Source organism: Gobius niger (genome assembly GCF_951799975.1).
Source record: "Gobius niger genome assembly, chromosome: 21".
Lineage (NCBI taxonomy): Eukaryota > Metazoa > Chordata > Actinopteri > Gobiiformes > Gobiidae > Gobius > Gobius niger.
This window is the reverse complement of record NC_136872.1, coordinates 4,130,330-4,149,194: the sequence shown is the minus strand read 5'-3', so window position 1 is coordinate 4,149,194 and position 18,865 is coordinate 4,130,330. Positions and strand designations below refer to the sequence as shown.

The 18,865-nt window shown below is 42.4% G+C and overlaps 2 protein-coding genes across 3 annotated transcripts; both read right to left on the bottom strand.

Annotated features, from left to right (window-relative positions):
* Nucleotides 1–1,692: 1,692 nt before the first annotated feature.
* On the bottom strand, nt 1,693–8,738 carry LOC306981133 (uncharacterized protein). 2 transcript variants are annotated; one of them, XM_079580687.1, is made up of 6 exons: nt 8,649–8,738; nt 7,908–8,576; nt 5,904–6,044; nt 4,531–4,635; nt 4,409–4,449; nt 1,693–2,031 (listed from the first exon to the last, which is right to left on the bottom strand). In XM_079580687.1, the coding sequence occupies exons 1-6, from the start codon at nt 8,677–8,679 to the stop codon at nt 1,915–1,917; spliced, it is 1,104 nt and encodes a 367-aa protein (XP_079436813.1). In that variant the 5' UTR covers nt 8,680–8,738; the 3' UTR covers nt 1,693–1,914. The 2 variants fall into 2 exon arrangements, with proteins under 2 accessions (XP_079436813.1, XP_079436814.1); XM_079580688.1 differs by lacking the exon at nt 5,904–6,044.
* Nucleotides 8,739–12,250: 3,512 nt separating this feature from the next.
* Nucleotides 12,251–17,591, bottom strand: LOC306980718 (uncharacterized protein; the record flags this gene model as incomplete). Its single annotated transcript, XM_079580147.1, has 5 exons — nt 17,518–17,591; nt 15,883–16,539; nt 13,401–13,520; nt 13,281–13,321; nt 12,251–12,355 (listed from the first exon to the last, which is right to left on the bottom strand). The coding sequence occupies exons 1-5, from the start codon at nt 17,576–17,578 to the stop codon at nt 12,251–12,253; spliced, it is 984 nt and encodes a 327-aa protein (XP_079436273.1). The 5' UTR covers nt 17,579–17,591.
* Between the last annotated feature and the right edge of the window lie 1,274 nt (nt 17,592–18,865).

The window sequence follows — 18,865 nt, the reverse complement described above, 5'->3', positions numbered from 1 at the left end:
AAATCTCCAAACCACTTGGCAATTAAATTTCTCATTCATTTCATCAAATTGCAAATGTCGAAATCCACGTCACAGTGTCTCAGGATATATTTGCAAATGATTAAAGGAGCTATACCTGATTGTACAAAAAACAGTCAAACAGTCACTCAAATTTCAAATTGCTATTCTCTGGTCCAAACTCATCTCAAACTTTCCTAATGCATTTACAACATCAACAATCGTCACAGGGACTGCGTTTAAAACAGGATTCACAGCTTTCAGGAGGAAAACTGTCACTTCACTGTAAAAAAATGCTGATACTAGCCTGACATTTTATGACTGTTTAAAAGGCTTTTACCATATACTAAAGGACAAAACAATTTTTATTCCAATAACAGAAAATGAACAAATCAAGGATAGCTCCTTTAAGTGCATGTAGCCGACAATTAGCACCATTTCCAAGTGAATAGCTCTTGTTGATGTAAACTGATTGTTGATTCTCAGTCTGATGGTTGTTCGCTCCAAAACATGTCAGCATCATTTCATTGTATAAGTCATCACAGGCACAATAGTCTGTTCAACTGTCAAAAATAGTCAAGAACACAATACCATGAATACCATATATGTTGTGAAAGCTTTATTTACAGCACTGTGGGCTGCATATCATTGTCATTGTTTTTTGTTGTGTATTATGTTACAGTATGTTATGCTCAATACATTTTCTTTTTACTCTGATGTATGGAAGTTACTTTATTTGTGTGAATGATGATGGTTACAGTTTCCTGCTCTTACCCTCAAATCCTATTTCTTCTTTGTTGTTGTTGTTCTTTTTTTCAGTTTCATACACAATTGTATTATGTTAGCTAGACAAAAATAGTGATAGTAACCATTGTCAATGAAGGACTGGGCTCAGACTGAAAGGTGGACCTGAGGGACATGAGGTCCTCTGCCATAGAGACAAAACATCTGAACATTTAGACTTGCAGTGCTCACACACGGCCAACGGGACAGAGCATTTTGAGGGCACTGACTGTTTAAATGAGAAGGAAATGCAGTTTTGACAAATGAGTGAACCGTTTGGGGAGAGGTTTGATCTTTTGCAGGTGAGCTATAGCGTTGTGCTGAACTGTTTTGCCAAATGACCTTAGAGTCATTTCTGTTTCAAGAAATGAGCCAAACCAATGGAGAAAAACTGTAATATGTATATCTGTGAATAATAATGTATATGCTGTATTACAGTAGCAAGAGAGAATAGACTTGTCTGGCCCACTGTGGGTGTGATTGGCGGGCTTTGGTACTGTCAGATCAAGCTACTTCATTACTTCCTGTTCATCAGGAAGTAGTGAATTCTATCAGCCCCACTGTCCTACAGTGCAACAACTCATCATGTAATGAAACGCAATGGACTCTTGTTGAGGGCAGGCAGTAAATAAAAGACAAACAGTGAGGTCAATTTTCAAGTGAAAATATATTGAATTCATAAAGTTCAAATGAAAACAGACACTGCAGAAATAGGGCAAAGCGTGTTTGTTTACACTTGGCGATTTAAACCCTGATTACACAATATTTAATTTAGTATTTAGCTTTGGTAACGGTACAAAACATTGTATTATAGGGTTTTGTAATGCAAGTGAAGGCTGTGTGCATAAAGACAACATAAATACAAGTGCTGTTTAGATTCATTACAATTGCAGGAAACCATATTAACCGGATGTTCCCCATCATTAAAATCACAACATGTTCCACAATACTGTTTCCAGGACAGTGTCTGTTAGGGCACAGTGGCACAGTGGTTAGAGTAGGTACTTCACAGCAGGACGTTTCATGGATCGATCCCCGGCCCGTACAGTGTTCCCCCAGTGTCTGCTTAAGTTCCCCTACCACTAAAAACATGTACAATAGGTTCGTCCTCTAGCCAAGACGGTCCTGCCTTTTCTACTTGACGTTGAAGTAGGCACACTCGCTCCATGTGTCGTCCCGGTGCTTTTTGGATGGTCCGCTCTTCATCTGCTCCACGGCCACGTAGTAAAGAACATCCCCCTTTTGAAAAGTCTGACGAGACAAAAGCAGAACAACAAATGTCACTCACTGAACGAGAAAGGAAGTCTTTCTGTTTGTGATTATGGACCAAGGATTGAAATTAGGGTTGGAAAGAGGTGGAAAATTCCAGATACATTTTCGGGAAACTTTCAATGGGAACTTTAGCTTGGAATTTTCACAAATGGTGTGCTTTTTTTGCATTTTTTTAATAAACAATTGGTGAACTTATAGCTACCCATGAATTATTTTTGAACAAAAGCAAATTGATTTGAGTGACCCATAGAACACGTGAGGACCAAATCGTCGTCGACTTTCCTAAACCTACATTCTGCTTAATGCTCTTTCTAATAAGTGGTGGGACAAACGGCAATTTCATTGGTCTCTAACTCAGATCATGCCACACTGACTAATACTGAAAGAGGAGTGGGCGGGGCCTGTGTGTGATAAAGAGCTGCCTTAATCCATCCATCCATTTTCTTCCGCTTTATCCGGGGCCGGGTCGCGGGGGCAGCAGTCTCAGCAGAGATGCCCAAACTTCCCGATCCACACACACCTCCTCCAGCTGTTCTGGCCCCGAGGTGACACCAGGCCAGCTCGGAGACATAGTCCCACCAGCGTGTCGTGGGTCTTCCACGAGGCCTTGTCCCACTAGGACATGCCTGGAACACCTCCCGCGGGAGGCGACCAGGAGGCATCCGGAACAGATGCCCGAGCCACCTCAGCTGCTCCTTTCGACGTGAAGGAGCAGCGATTCTACTCCAAGCTCCTCCCGAGTAACTGAGCTCCTCACCCGATCTCGAAGGGTGCGCCCAGCCACCCTGCGAAGGAAACTCATTTCGGCCGCTTGTATTCGCGATCTTGTCCTTTCGGTCATTACCCAAATCTCATGACCATAGGTGAGGGTGGGAACGTAGATCGATCGGTAAATCGAGAGCTTTGCCCCGACTCAGCTCCCTCTTCACCACGACAGACCGATACAGCGACCGCATCACTGCTGACGCCGCACCGAGCTGCATTAAACAGAACTGTACTGTAATACTGCACAGCTGTATTGCAACAATGATTCTAGACTTTGGACTGTATTGTCCCCAGGGGAGAATCCTTTTTCACGTACACATATGTGAACTGTAAGACCGATACAAACATTATTCCACTTCCAAAAGCTTGTCTTTGTACTGGCCACAGCCTAACACATTGTCCTCTTCAAACAAGAAGATGATTTCTTTGAGACTTCAGTGTATAGCTATCAAATCTAATGTTTGTGCTTCAGTTCATATCTGTCTGCTAAGAAGCAACCTTCAGTAGTGTTAATTCCCATGGCAAATTTCCCACAATGCAAACTACAAAACACAAGACAAGAGATCAGTATGTCGTTTCTATCTTCTAAAATCAAGCCTCATTGAACTCATGAGATGAACCCTCATCGGGCTCATCTCAGACGGCCATCATCGAGTCCATCCTCTCCTCCTCCATCACCGTGTGGTTCCCCGGCGCTACACACCGGGACAAGCACTGTGAGAGGGTGATTGGCTGTAAACTCCCATCTCTCCAAGTCCTGTTCACCTCCAGGACACGGAGGTGTGTGGGCTGGATCACTGCTGACCCTTCTCACCCTGGACACGGACTATTTCCCTTCAGGCAGGAGGCTACGGTCCATCAAGACCCATAGATAGACCATTTTTTCCCCTCAACCGTCAGACTCATGAACGATAAAGAGACCTAGTACAGACTGTAATCTGCTCTATTGCACTATGTGGCCTGTCCGCACTTAGATCCACTGCACCACTTATCACTGTATCACTTTATATCACTTTATATGTATATATATATATCACACCATATGTAAATCCAAACCCGTTGTTCTATGTCAATTGTTGTCGTCTACCATATTTGACCTCTTATTTGTATCTTATTTATTTTAACATTCTTGTGCATGCCCCTAAAGCCTTATAGTTGAAAGTGTATAGCTTATTTTATCTAAACTCTGTGTTATATGTTTTTTGTTTAATGTTGCACGTCTCACCAAGAAAAAATCCTACTTTGTGAACCTTTACCAACAATGGCAATAAAAAAACTACCCAGTTTACTTGCGCAGGTATGAGGGCTGGCCAGCAGGGGGCAGGTGTGAAACAGGGACCTCTCTTTAATCAAGGCGTACTTGAAATCATTTGTACTTTTATGACTGTTCAGAAAACATAAAATATCATCATAGTGTTTTGATTAATAAATAAATAAATAAAATAAAGATAGACTTTTTTTTAAAGGCAACAAATAATCGTTTGAATAATCGTGATTTCAATTATGACCAAAGTAATCGTGATTATTATTTTTTCAATAATCGAGCAGCCCTACGTTCAGGTGTAAAATTGTAAAAACAAAAAACAGGTACCTCGGCGATTGTCTTGCAGGAGGTTGAAACCACGTACGAATCTGCGGAGCAAAAGAGGACCTTCCTGAACAAAACATCTTTACCTTTCACTTCAGTTTCTAAAAATGTAAAACCGCAAGTACCCGTGTGACCCCTCCTGTTCAGGACGCCGATGACGAGGGCCAGGACGACGACCAGCACCGAGGTGAAGGCCAGCGCACCGCTCAGGACGTAGATTTGCAGAGAGTCTGTGGAACCCATGGGAGGAAATGGAGAGGATATTCAAAATGGAAACGAACACACAACTTACGAAACAGGATATTGAAAATGTATCCTACTGGGCTGGGAAGACTGGGTATTATTTGAAACAACATTCATCACAAACTTGGGCTGTTTATGATGAAATATGGGGCGTGTACTTCTTGTATGGACAGCTCAAAGTGTGTTTGTCAGGCCGTGCTGAAGCCGTTCACCACGGTGTGAATCAAAATGGAAAGTTACGCCCAGATTCTACATCTTCTGCCTGTTCGCTCAGCTCGGCTTCAGACGCCTCTGAATTGCAGCGACATTACGCCCACGGCCTACACTTCAGTCCGCCGCGCTCAATTCTCTTTCACTTTCACACGTTTTTTTTAACCCCATCCTACATGAAGGACAGAGGGGTGGAAAAAAAAAGCTACATGAATGAGAGCAATAAAGTCCATGCAGAGGGTATTTTACTTGGAAAACCTGGATTTTTCTCTCTTGTATAGTGCGATCTTAACTGTGCAGATTCAGCCGGCTCTGGCGAAAAGAGTTTATTCGTATTTTTGTCGGGGAGGAACAGAGCGGCGGGCCGGTGATGTAGCCCTTCAGAGCGGAGAGGAGGATGTGGAATGTTTCTTGACAATTAAAATACCAACGTATTTGCTGCGGAGCGAAGCGGGTCGGACACAGAGAATGTGGAATCTAGCGGTTGCTTTTTAAAGAGGGGGTATTATGCAATCACATAGCACCAGTCTATATCACACTACAATGATGACCAAACCTTCTGTTGGTCTGTAAATGCAGTAAATTAGAATAACTGCCTTGTATAAAATGTCTCTCTCAAAATGTCTTGAAATAGGCCTCTGTCTCTTTAAGAACCTCTGACCCAAACCTATCCCTAAAATGGCCGCCATCAGAGTTTTTACAGATTACTTAAAAATACGTGAATGTGCCAAGGCAACACTTCAGGCATGTTTTTAATGAGGGAACGACATAATAACATGATGGAAAGCTTGAAAAAGTCGATTTTGCATAATACCCCCCCTTTAAGTTATTCCCACAGCTGCCAGCAGGAGGAGCCCCATTCAAAGTCCTCACCAGCTCTAGTGCCTGTATGTCATTGATACTATTTAATTCTTACAGAGACATCATTTCGAAATAGAAAACTGAAAACACCAATGCACCAAAATAATGTTTGTGAATCTACTTTTATTTTTTTTAGATTGATGTGTGATGTGTCCACTTTAAGTCTAGAATTGCGCCGCCTCACCCGGATACTCGTCAGTGCCTTCTCCTATGACCACTCCGCCCCTGTCCTCTCTGTCCTCTCTGTCCTCTCTGTCCTCTCTGTCCACTCTGTCTTCTGTAGTCGCCACTGGCTCACAGTCACATTCCGCGTTAAGGCGAGACACTGCAGGTGAATAAGAAAAGGAGAAAAAAAAGAGGATATTATTTGGATTTTCTTTCCCTCAAAGATTAGTGTCATTAATGTCAGACAGAAACGGACTCTGTGAAGCGGACTGCGAGTTTACAATCAGTAAACATCGACGTGAGCTGGCAGTCAGTGGGTGTTGTTTACATCGCTGTATCTCTCTGAACGGGCTTGTCATTGATGTAAAGAATTGGGATTTTGAAAAGGCCTCAGTCAAGTTAAATCAGTCCAGGTTTAACTCGTTCAATCTTTTTCAAAAGTCTTGTACAGGGCCTTTAAGGGTGACATAAATATTGGATAAAGCCATGTTTTCGCTTTGGTGACATATTGGACAATAATGTATATGATTGTACTTTTTCAAAAAAGTCAGTTTGTCAATAGTCAATAAATTGGGCTTGAAATTAGTTCATCTTAGTGCGTATTTGACCTTTCAGTGACCCTGTGACCCAGTGGCTGTATGGGTGGTTAGCTTGGCGCCGTCAGTGGCTCTGACGATTCTTCAGGAACAATTTTATTTCAGATTTTTTAGGATTTCTGGCAGGTTTTCGGAATGGAATGCGCATGTAACCATGGATAGAGTCCAATCAGCAGTGAAAATGAAAAAAACAAATGATCCTGGAGCGTCCTACAGGCTATTGGGATAGTAAGTGAAGGCGCTTTGCCAATCCCCCAAGAATCCACTGGGACACTGAGAGGTCAAACATGTATTAACACATTGAGGACGCGCTGTTTTGGGGATTTAGCTGTGGAGAGCCAACAATCCATCATTTTTCATGATATTTGTAGCACCACAGCATATTCTGTGTTATAGCTATGGACACAGGCTGTGGCTCGTTTGAAAGATGAGAATCTAAGCTCTCTGTAGGTGAAAACAGTTTAATTCTTTAATTCTTCGTGCCTCGGTTCCTGGGAAATCTTTTTCTAGATTGGGAGATAACGGGGTTTTATGAAACTCTCTCCTTTCTGATTAAGTCCTCTCTCCTCGGACACTAATGTTATGTGAAGAGGCAAATGCCTAAATATATTCATTTCAAGTCAATGCTCAATGACAACATTGTTGACACATTTTAAAACACAGCGTGTTATCGATCCCTTTTTATCACGTGTGCATTTAAACAGCCTGGTTCTCGGATTGGAGACTGTAACAGAATGTTTCTCAGTCGTCCTTGGATCGATTTTAACCATTCAAAAACTCAGAGAAATGTTAAAATCTCAAATATGTCGGCTTTACAGCTGTTCACTACACAACACCACGAGAAAAGAAATGCAATATTATATATGAAACGTCCAGATCGTGACTTTTCACAAGTTTTTGATGATCATTTATTTCACTTCTGTTCATCACAGAGCTCCCAAAATCACACATAAGGTGCATTAGAGTGTCTAGTTTCGCAATAATAATAATAAAATAAAAAAAAACGCAAAATCTAGTTTTTCCGTTTTTGGCATTCAATGTGTTAATGTAATATATATATATATATATATATTTTTTTTTTTACAAAAAACGTTGCATAGTACACCCTTAAGTGAAAGAAAGAATGCGTAAAATGTGGATTGTGATTCACATGTATTAAGAGAAAATGTCCTTTAAAGTTCAGTGAAACAGCTAAGCAGCGTATGTCGAGACAAAGCTTTGGGACAAATGTGCTTCCTGGTGAAAGTACAAACAAACTTGAAAAGAGAAATAAGAAAAGCCTGCAGTGAGTCGCCTTTACTGTACGGATGAGATCTGTGAACTAAAAACCTTCCAGTGTTTGGCTTGTTGACTGGTGTAATGTGAAGCCCTAGTCCCAGTGGAAAGTTTCAAACCAAACAGGAAAAGATTTTGAAAGAGTTGCTCACCATTCAGCGTGGTGGCCTTCCCGAAGAGCAGGTATCCACAGGCGGCCACAGCGCAGTAGTAGTCGCCCGCCTGCCCGGAGGTCACGTTGTCCATGGGGAGGCTGTAGATGCAGGATTTTGCCGGACCGTCCGCCTTCCTCTCGCACTGGTCGCCTCCCCCTCCTCCCCCCTGGCTGTAAAGGACTCCTGGGGCAGACTCCCCGGGCTGTTTGAACCAGTGAACTCTCGGCCGTCCGTCGCATTTCCCGACGTGGACGCTGCACTTCAGGACCACCGCATCCCCCGTCGACTGGCGCACCTCCGTCCGGATGTCCACGACCCCCCCGGCTTGAACCACCACGCTCGTCAACTCTGAGAACTTTGGAATGTAATGTTTGGTGGTGGCGCAGTAGTACGTGCCCGTGTCGGAGGCCTGCAGATCCGAGATGTTCAGGTGGTAGTCGAGGCCCAGCTGGAAGCGCGAGTTGCCTTTGAATCCGCCATAAAACATGCCTTGTCGGTCGAAGTTGTATTTGGTAGACACAAGCGTGGGCTTCTCCCCGGCAGTGTGCTTGTACCAGTACAACATGTCGCCTTTGTCCGGCAGCGTGCAAGTCAGCGTCACCTTACTGCCGGCAAATGGCATCAAGTATTTCCCACCTCCGAGGCACGACCCGGTGAAGGGATGACCTACAAATGCGCAAAATATAAATAAGCTGTCTATTCTGAATCGACCAAGCGAAAGGAACAGCAGTCACTCACCTGCAAATAGCAAAATCAGAAACATCAGCATCGTGGAAAAGCCAAAGTTTGCACAAAATGTTAAGCGGCGAGCGAGCGCTTTGAGTTTGAAGCGTCGGACCAGAGAATAACGCATCACAGAGGAAGTGCAAGTTGACACCGTTCACTTTGCCACTGCTTGTGTTATTGATGACAACCACATCCTCTGGTCAACGTCCGGCTGCACAAACAACACCTATTTAGGTGTTTTCCATGTCGTTTTAAGCAGAACTAGCCTCGTTGTTGAGCACAGGATGTTAAGTGTAACCAATCACGTTACAGATAACACTTTGGTTGTATTAAATACCAAAGTATGAAGGTTAATGTGCACTTTATTGAGGAAAAAAAGCAGGGAACCATGTCATCTGCCAGGGCCGTAGGAACATAGTTTAGTTATGGGGCGCTGAGGTACAAAATTTCATCCAAAAACTCTTTATTTCCTATTCATTAATATTGCCAGCAATGCACAAACCATACACCGGGGAGGCTGCAGCACCTTGAGCACCCTGGGTTCCCACGGCCTTGTCCTCTGCATCTGACCCTTCAAAGCCAACTCTGCATCTGACCCTTCAACACCAACTCTGCATCTGACCCTTCAAAGCCAACTCTGCATCTGACCCTTCAACACCAACTCTGCATCTGACCCTTCAAAGCCAACTCTGCATCTGACCCTTCAAAGCCAACTCTGCATCTGACCCTTCAAAGCCAACTCTGCATCTGACGCTTCAAAGCCAACTTTTGTAAAGAATAGGGAAAGTGTTTATTCTGATTGAACCATCGCCTGGCGCTGACGCTTTCACCACATGAATGCGGTTAAATAGGAAATGCGGGAAATGCAGCACATTATTCATTAATGATCTACATCGCTATAGGGACCATGGTTTAGCGCCTCGCCGAGGACAGTGAAACGCTCTGAGCCTGAGAAACCAGCTTTGAGACACTGATAGGCCACTCAGGCATAGGCAGTTTATGAGACAATTGACTCTTTAGTCACGTGACCAGCTGTTACCGAATCAGGCTCTGACCAGTAGGGCTATGCAATTAATTGAAACTCGATTAAGATTTCGATTATTACACTGGACGATCACAAAAATAGCATAAGCGAGAACAAACGATTATTAAGGATGCCCTCCCGCTCGTCCGTCCAAAGCGCAAAAAGTCCGTCCTGTGCGGTTTGTGTGAGGCGTCTGATCAGCTGAACCAGCGCAGCGTGATAGAACTGTAAATAATATCATACTAATATTTTTTATACCTAACTCCACTGTTAAGAGCTCACCTTGTGCTGAAAGGAGAACAGCTGTTTAAGAAGCCTCGACATCCTTTGCTCAGGCACTGGTTTTGTTTAGTAGAAAAGTCTAAAACTCTTCTTCAGGAGCAGATCAACGGAGCTCAAACAAACTTATTACTTCATGCAGCTGTGATGATTGTTTCTGTTCCCTTCGCATTTCACGAGCTAAAGGCTCAGGCTTTGGTTTGACATAAAAACATTAGCGCTGTGTGATGATGTCATCAGGCTGCGCGGCTCTGTTGGACAGGTGTGAGGGCTGGCCAGCAGGGGGCAGGTATCCCTATAGGATTAGTTTAGAATAGTTGTTTTTTTAAATAATATTAAAAATGAAAATAAAGATTTTTTTTTAATGCAACAAATAATCGTTTGAATAATTGGGATTTCGATTATTACTAAAATAATCGTGATTATTATTTTTTGTATAATCGAGCAGCCCTACTGACCAGTATTACAAAGCAATCTGCTTCAGGAGGAGCGATACAAGCTCCAGAGCACCCAGCACTTTATAACTGCTATAAGCATTTACATTAGCATGTTTTGCTTTCGTTAGAACCATCCATCCAACTATGCATGCTAAAGTACATGCTAATGCTGCCAATCGATTCATTTTTCAAGATTAATCACACTTTTAGAATGTAATTAAACACGATTCATTTGTTAATTTGGTGAAATAATTTTACACAAAAAAAAATTCTCTCAATTGATAAGACTGTTTGTGAGTCACTACACACATTCCCCTAAACACCGCACACTGTTTTCTTCATTAAGACTCAAAACAAACTCAAATGTGAAAGTTGCACACACAGAGCAGAAGGAAGACACTCACTGTGTTCTATATGGAAGTGCAAAGACACAAATAGCAGCAGACAAAGGCAGATTCCTCATTCATCATGACTGATATGAAAGACCTTTCCCTCTGCGATGATGAACACATCTGATTCTATAGTAGACAGCAGAGGTGGGAGACTCGAGTCAAATGACTTGACTCGAGTAAGACTCGAGTCGCAATTTTTGGGACTTGAGACTTACTTGACCAAAGCTCCGAAAAGACTTGACTTGACTTGGACTTGAGGCCAGTGACTCTCAATGACTTGCTGTGACTTTATAGTTATTATTTATTTGAGTGAAACTGTCGAAAGATCAGGATTCATTTGGTAAAGGCGGTGCCTCTATGTTTACATTATGGTAATTAGCCACATGCGTGTTCGGTTTCCAGACGGAGCTCGTCTAATCAATACAGCGCGAAAAGACAAGAGGAAATATTTCTTTGGATGCCTTAAAAGTTTTCGAAAGACAGTGAAGAGGAGGAGATTTATGAACAGGAAAACGTTTGAACCGTTGAACTGACACCACTTGAATTTTGAATTATTGCAATGAATATGCTGTTTTTTTAATTATGTTTTAACACTGTGAAGCGCTTTGTGACTCTGTGTCTGTGAAAGGCGCTATACAAATAAAGTTTACTTACTTACTTACTTACTTGAAACAATGGACTGTACCTACAGCGCAAACGGAGCCTCCAGAACCACGATGCGTAAGAGCTGGATTAATCAACAGGAATCATGGGGCTTTTCGATGTTTTAAGGCGTTCACACAAAGTTTACAGCATTTAGTGGCTAGTTTACGCATCCGCACACAGCCCAGTGACAGCGGGACTGAAGGCTACGCGGAATCTACTTTGAGCAGGGGCGAATCCGAGTATACAGGGGCTGGGGCATTACAGGGGAACCACTGACAGAAGAACTGCCAGAAACTAACAAAAATAAAAATATTATTTTAGATTTATATTTCACACTACAAGGAACAGCAGCTCATGTTTAAAATACTCTGTTTCATTTTTTTCAACTACTGATGTAGCCACAGCTGCCCTGGGGTAGACTGATGGAAGTGAGGTAACCAGCTCATGCCTATTGTCTTGAGAAAAGCAAGCTACAAATGATTAAAGTCCTCAAGGTGCAGAGCATGTAAACTCCACAGGGTCCATGGCTCAGGGATCAAACACACATTTTCAGGGGGACTCCAGATCCCGAATATTAATCTGTTCAACCTGAATGTGGTGCACGAGGAACCCACGAGACGACAGCAGCACTTCGGGAGGTTTTCTTTATTACATCTGATAAATAGGATCACTTTTCTATTACAGCCTTTCACGGATGGATGCAGAAATACAAAAAGAAGCAACATTTAACAGTCCAATGTCTGTACAAAAAAGGCAGCACTTTAGCGAAAAAGATTGCATCCAGTCTTGTCTCAAAGCAAACATCACAAAACATCTTGAATAGGACATTAGCCTCTGCTACCGCACACTGGAGTACACACAGTCAGTCTGGTCAGCGTTCCTCGGTCTTCTGGACTTCGCATTAACGCTCAAAGCGGCGTAATGGAGGTTGTCCTGTTGATTCTGTTAGAAACAAACAGCAGGGGTCATTTATGAAGACTGATGGTGTTTGTCAGGTTGTTTTTGATAAGGGAAACTTGATAACATAGACTAAAGCCCAAAATATTCAATTTTGTGATATTTTAATTCAAAACCCCTGCTGTAGATTACTAGAAATATGAAGAAAAACTATCATTGCACATTATTGTCATTTTATGCATACAAAAAATATCAATATATTTTCAGCGATGAAATGTAAATAATGGAAAGACACAGGTTAATGGTTTCAGTTTATTGAGATATTAGTGACAGATTTTTTTGGATCTTGTTTAGTTTTTGAAATATCGTTAAGGCCAAGCCTGGAAAGTTTGGAGTCTGTTGTACAAGCACAAGTAAAAAGTACACATTATAAGTACTTTTACTTTACTTAAGTACATTTTATGATGAATACTTTTTACTTATACCTCACTACATTTTAGAGCCTGTGTCTGTACTTTCTACTCCACTACATTTTTTAAATTGGGTTAAAAGTCAAAATATTTGATTGTCAAAGTGACCTATACAATGAGCTGCTTTAGTCCCAATTTAGACCTGGTTTAGTGGTTTACCCCTTTGGACCTGGTTTGGATCTGGTTTAGACTTAGTTTAATCAGCAGTTTAGAACTGGTTTAGTTCCTGTTTTTGACCTGATTCAATGGTTTACTCATTTAGTAGACCTGCTTTGATTCAAATGATTAAAAAAAGATGAAACTTGGCCATTTTATACTCGCCACTGCCACCTCAGGTCATACATGTAACTGTCCTTCTATATTAAGCTCGTGCATGATGCCAATTCAGACCCGAAGTAACAACTTTCTGAGCGTCAGTGCAGGATTTTAGAGGCAGTTGTGGTGAACAGTAGTAGTAACAGGATAAACTGTAAGTAGTTATTGAAATATATATTCTGTACCTCAGTATTTCCTGACATCCTGCTGTCGTCAGAAACCACCACTGTAAGTCACATTCATCAAACACGGTTAATATATCGAAATGTCAACTCAGTGTTACCCAGAAGTATGACGTACTGTACCTGTATTCTGTCTTTTCAATTTCCTTTTCACAAGGCAGAGTGAAAAGGCCAGCAGAACCACCAAGACGGAGGTGAAAGCCAGGGCCCCAGCCAGAACAGCGACGACGGGGTCAACGGCAGCTGCACAGAACAAGACACACACCACAAAAGAGAAAGTCAGAGAGTTTAGGTGAACGTATGTAGGGTGATGTTCTTTTTACAGTATGGTGCTAGAAGTTTGAGAATGTTGAGAAACGTCAAGAAACTCTAAACTAACTCTAACTCTTCATTTCCAATATACTTCAAGTGCCCGTTACGTCACGATTGCTGCCAATAATTCAGGAAATGTTTCGTAAAAAGACAGTGGACCAGTGGATCTAAAGACACCAGAGGAAAGAGTTAGAAGAAATCAGTGCTTTGGAGGAGAGTTTGCTTCGTACCCTCACACAAGAGCTCATAATATGTAAGAAGCAAACACCTGACACCATCTCTTGCGTGGAGAAAGAGCTGATGGATGCCGAGGACATGCAGACGACTTCTAAGAAACTGAAAAGACCTGACCAGATTATTCACAAGCTACAAATGAATAAACACATAAAAATGGCCCGTGACGAGGAGGCTGTGAAGTGGCGGGAGGAAAACGACATTCTGCGAGGAGATGTCAAGGAACCTTCACAGAAGTGTCTAAGCAATCATTGACTTGGAGAAGCCGGTCCTGTCAGAAAGACTCTGGAAGGTCTGAAGCGCAGCTGGAGATGGAGAAACTGAAGCGAGATCAGCCGAAAACAGAGGAGCGGCGGAGGAGCACGAGAAACACGAGACGAAAAGCAGAAGAATGTCTGGATGGAATACAGGGCGAAGGTAGAGAGGGACAAAAACATCCAGGCCCACATGAAAAGGAAAAAGATTCAAGGAGGGAAAACACTCACACACTTTCTTTCTTTCTTTGTCTCTTACTTTCTTGTTTCTTTTATTCTTTCTTCATAGCTTTTAATCATTCTTTCTGTGTTTTCCTTTTTCCGCTCGACACAGACGTTCTTGCTTCTGAGTTGGATTTCAACATAAATCTTTGGAAAGAGGACCTCATGTTTGGCTACAAAGCAAAGCATCTGAATGAGAACGAGTCGGTGATGTCCCGGTTCCGGCAAAGTTATGAATCTGGTCAGGAGGTTACGTTAAGGATTCATTTAAGAAATTGCCACTATGCCACACCTCGGCTGAAGCCTTCACTTTATTTCATTTCCTTCATAGAAACAAAATGATGAACTCATGTCACTACAAATTTGGCGTCTACGTTTTGTAAACTGTTTCTGATCCATGAATGCTCAATCAGTTCATTGAGTTACCCCTCGGTCAAATGTTGGGTATTGTCCTTATTTAAGTCTCCACTGATCAACTTTTGGAACGTTTATTGTGTGAAATATGCTTAACAGAAAATTCATTTGTAATGTGTATTCAATTATTATTTAAAATTTAGTGGAAAATCAATTAAAAAAGATCCACTTGGCTCGAAAATCTGACCTGATATGGGAAAAAAAAATGCAAAATGTATCTATTGATTGAAAACGTGAGACTGCCCAAAGACAGCAGTCCAGGCTTCAGCTGTCCAAGGAGGATCGCTCTTTCCAACTGCCGCTCTTGCCACCTTTAATAAAGATTGAATCATGAGCTATGACACAACTTCTGGGTTTGGAACAGCTGACCCATGAACGTTTTATTGACCAACGAACCACCAATCTCCAATCACCCAGTTCCACTTTGCTCTACGAGTGGCCAAGTGGTAAACCTTTACATCCCAGAACTACAAAGAACAACTTGTATCCATGTTGCTTTAAAACAGGGGTAGGCAAGTTTGCATCACGGAGGGACGATTTTCATGATTGCCAAAACACCCAAGGGCCGATCCTCACCAGTGTGGCCTAAAGTTAAGAACCATTTTCTACAAATGCCAAGGTTTTACATCAGTGGATCTAAAGTGGTCCGGCTCCGGGACCCGCCATTATGGTAATGACAAGCTGCGACCCAAATAAAATTATAATTTGTCACATATCTTTTAAAACATTGTATTTAACACACATGTTTTTATTGAACAAGACGTAGATTTGCCTTTAAGACTGAAATTTAGGATCAAAACAACCCAATAACCAGTGTGTTTCCGTGTAGTTTCAGATGGAAAGCATTGAAAAAAGTTCTCTATAGGCTCGTGACCCACTTTTGAGTCCAGACCCACCAGTTGAGAATCACTGTTTTACATCATATATGAACAAGTGGGATGTTCTGCAAGGACATTAACAAATACACAATAAAAAGACAGGATTTCTCGCACCCCTGCTTTAAAATATCACATTTCCCCTTATTCCTCTGTTTGATGGAACACTTGTTTATGGTAAGAAATAAACAGAGGCGGGTCGTACTCACTACCCACTACTAATTTAGGTGTTAAAGAGTGCACATTGGACTTGCTGCTATAAACCCTGACTTTCCAATTTCACGTTTAACCTACCGATTTCAATCCTGGTCCCGTTCCCGAACAGGACGTGTCCACAGGCGGCCACAGCGCAGTAGTAGGTGCCCGTCTGCTCTGGGCTCAGGTAGAGGCTGTAGACGCAGGACTTGTCCGTGGTTTTCTCGCACTGATCACTGCGACTGTAAAGGACTCCTGGGGCAGACTCCTCAGACTGTTTGAACCAGTGAACCGCGTACCGTCCGTCACACGTTCCAAACCGGACGCTGCAGTCGAGCCTCAAAGATCCTCCTGGTTCAACCGTCTCCGTTTCTCTCAGGTCAACCCGAAGTCCTGAATTCAGCTCCTTCACGATCACTTGAACCGTCGCCAAGAACTGGAGTTGATGAGCCACAGAACAGACGCAGTGGTACACGGCCGAGTCAGAGATCTGCACGTTTGTGATTCCCAGGTTGTTTTTACCGTTTTCGATATCCAGGGAGAAGCGACGGTTTTTGGTGAACTCGTTGTGGAATTCCGTCTTGTCGAAGTATGAAGACGCCATGGTCTGAGTGTTGTCCAGACTTTGCCTGAACCAGTAAAGTCTTGCACGAATATCGTTTACATAGGAACAATTTAACGTCACATTCTGTCCAACTGTGACTAGGAGAAAGGTACTCTTGATGTACGCCGATGGCTGAGAGTCACTGCTCTTCACTGAAACATTTAAAAAGACCAAGGTTAGAGCATAGAATAGACAAGAGACATCGCAAATGTACAGTACAGCAGGGGTAGGCGACTTTGCTTGGTGAAGGGACGATTTTCTTCGGACCCTCCGATTGTCGCCTGTAAAGCATCACTTTCTGCAAATGCCAGTGTACATAGTAAAACGGGTGTTCTGCTAAGACATTTTAAAGGAATTATGCAGTATTCCTCAAAAATCATCTTGAGGGCCAGAGGTTCTGAGCTGGAGGACCAGATTTGTTGCCCAACGTTGTCTAACCCAGCTTTAAAGCAGCGTTTCTCAACTGGTGGGTCAAGGACTCAAAAGTTGGTCGTTCTCGGGGAACATTTCTCACAATATTTATCTGCTGAAAAAGCCGAGTCTGTTCTTTTTCACATTTGTTTTGTATAGTAGGTTTATCTAATACTTTAATCATCAATAATCTACAAGGAAATTGTATTTTAACACATTCAAACCGCAAAGGGTTTTTATTTGTCAGAAAAAAAACTGTTCCTGGAGTGATGGTGCGTCCTGAAGCCGTAACAGTTGAGGACCATTGCTTTAAAGTGAATTTATAATACAGTGCATAGTTGTGGCTTTGTTCGGGCACTTCAGCATCGATATTTTACATTTAATCATTTCAAATATCACCTCGAGTAAGAAGGGGGAAGCTCAGCTGGCCAGGATTTCACATGTAAGTCCTCACAACAACAATGCTTTTGTAGAAATGTAGCATGCAATAAAATGATCAATGAAATCCAGATCGGAGTGCTTCAGGAGTAGAAAACAACACCAAAGAAATGAACCAGGCTTACTCAAAGATGGGTGGATGAAGGGCTAGAGATACTTGTTACTCGCATACACTTCCATGTGCTCGCATAGACTTTCATACTGTAACAGTGCAAAGCAGAACCCAAACATTCAGCTCCCATAAAAGAGACTGAAATCCCGTCAGCTCGGCCAAAACTCACCGAGAAAAGCGATGTCCAGGTGCAGAAGGACGAGGCACAGAACCGTCTGCAGAGGGGCCATTGTCTCCGTGCTGTGTTCTCGTCCCCAATGGCAGTCAATGATGGGTCTGTTCTTTTTCAGCAGACACAAGCTTGAATCTGATTGGCCGGCAAGCGGTGACAACAGTGTGCAACCTGTGATAGGCATGTTCTTTATACGCCTACGGTAGGGGCTTGAACGTTGTACGAGTGGAAAGTGTAGAGTGTTGAAGAGTGAGAACAAAAAAAAAGATTTAATATCAGCGAAAAATTGCAAGTTAAACATGCATTTCTTTCACTTCCTCTTCCTGTGGAGGGTTGCCACAGTGAACTGGTAGGAAACAATCACAAACGTGGTCAGATATTATTGCTGTGTTCAAGGCAACTCGCATCAACGAGGACTTTTCAGATCCCGGACGAGGCATAATGAAACCACAGACTTCAACTGACCCGGTAGAGCATTTGCTATTGGCTGTGACTGACATTGTTATTTAATTTCTGTGTGGACAAGACTGAACACTTGGGCACAACATGACGTGAGATTCAGGCCGGATGGGTTGGATTTTTAAAGGATTCTAAAAGGCCTAGATCAAGGTCAAACAGATGCAGGACTAAACCAGGTCAATAAAGGATCTAAAACAGGCCTTGAAGGCACTACGCAGATTTTCTAGTAATATACAGTATATAAGTAGACTCAGACACAATTATAAAGCATTTGTATCAATTTCATGAACTTTCAGGCGAGTTTTCTAGCATTTCAAATAAAGTGACCCGAAAAAGTGACCGTGTAAGTGGTGAAATGTGCTGATAAACCCGTCCTTGAGGAGAACTGGGATGCTGCAAAATACACGTCATCCGGAAAGTATCAGCCCCCCTTCTCTCCCCTTCAAGTCGTTTTCTTTTTTTTCTTTTGTATTAAATATGAAACTCTGAAATATCACATGCACATAAGTATTAGCACCCTTCGTCCCCCCCCCCCATCCCAGATCAGGTTCTTCCTTTTTCCATCGTCCTTGAGATGTTTCTACAACTTCACCAGAGTCCACCTGTGGTAAATTACACACTGTAGACCGACACGGGTTCGTATCGAGGCACAGATCTGGGGAAGGGGACAGAGAAAATGTTGGAGCATTGAAGGCCCCGAAGAGCAATTGTCCTCCATCATTTGAAAATGGAATGTTTACTATCGCTATTCTTTTTATTATTCTTATTATGTATTTATTTTTTCTTTCCGATTTTTGTTTTTATCCCCTCCCCTGTTGGGATTCCCTGTTCTATGTCCCATATATGTATGTACTCACTGTAAATACTTGACAACTGGTGCGTAAAT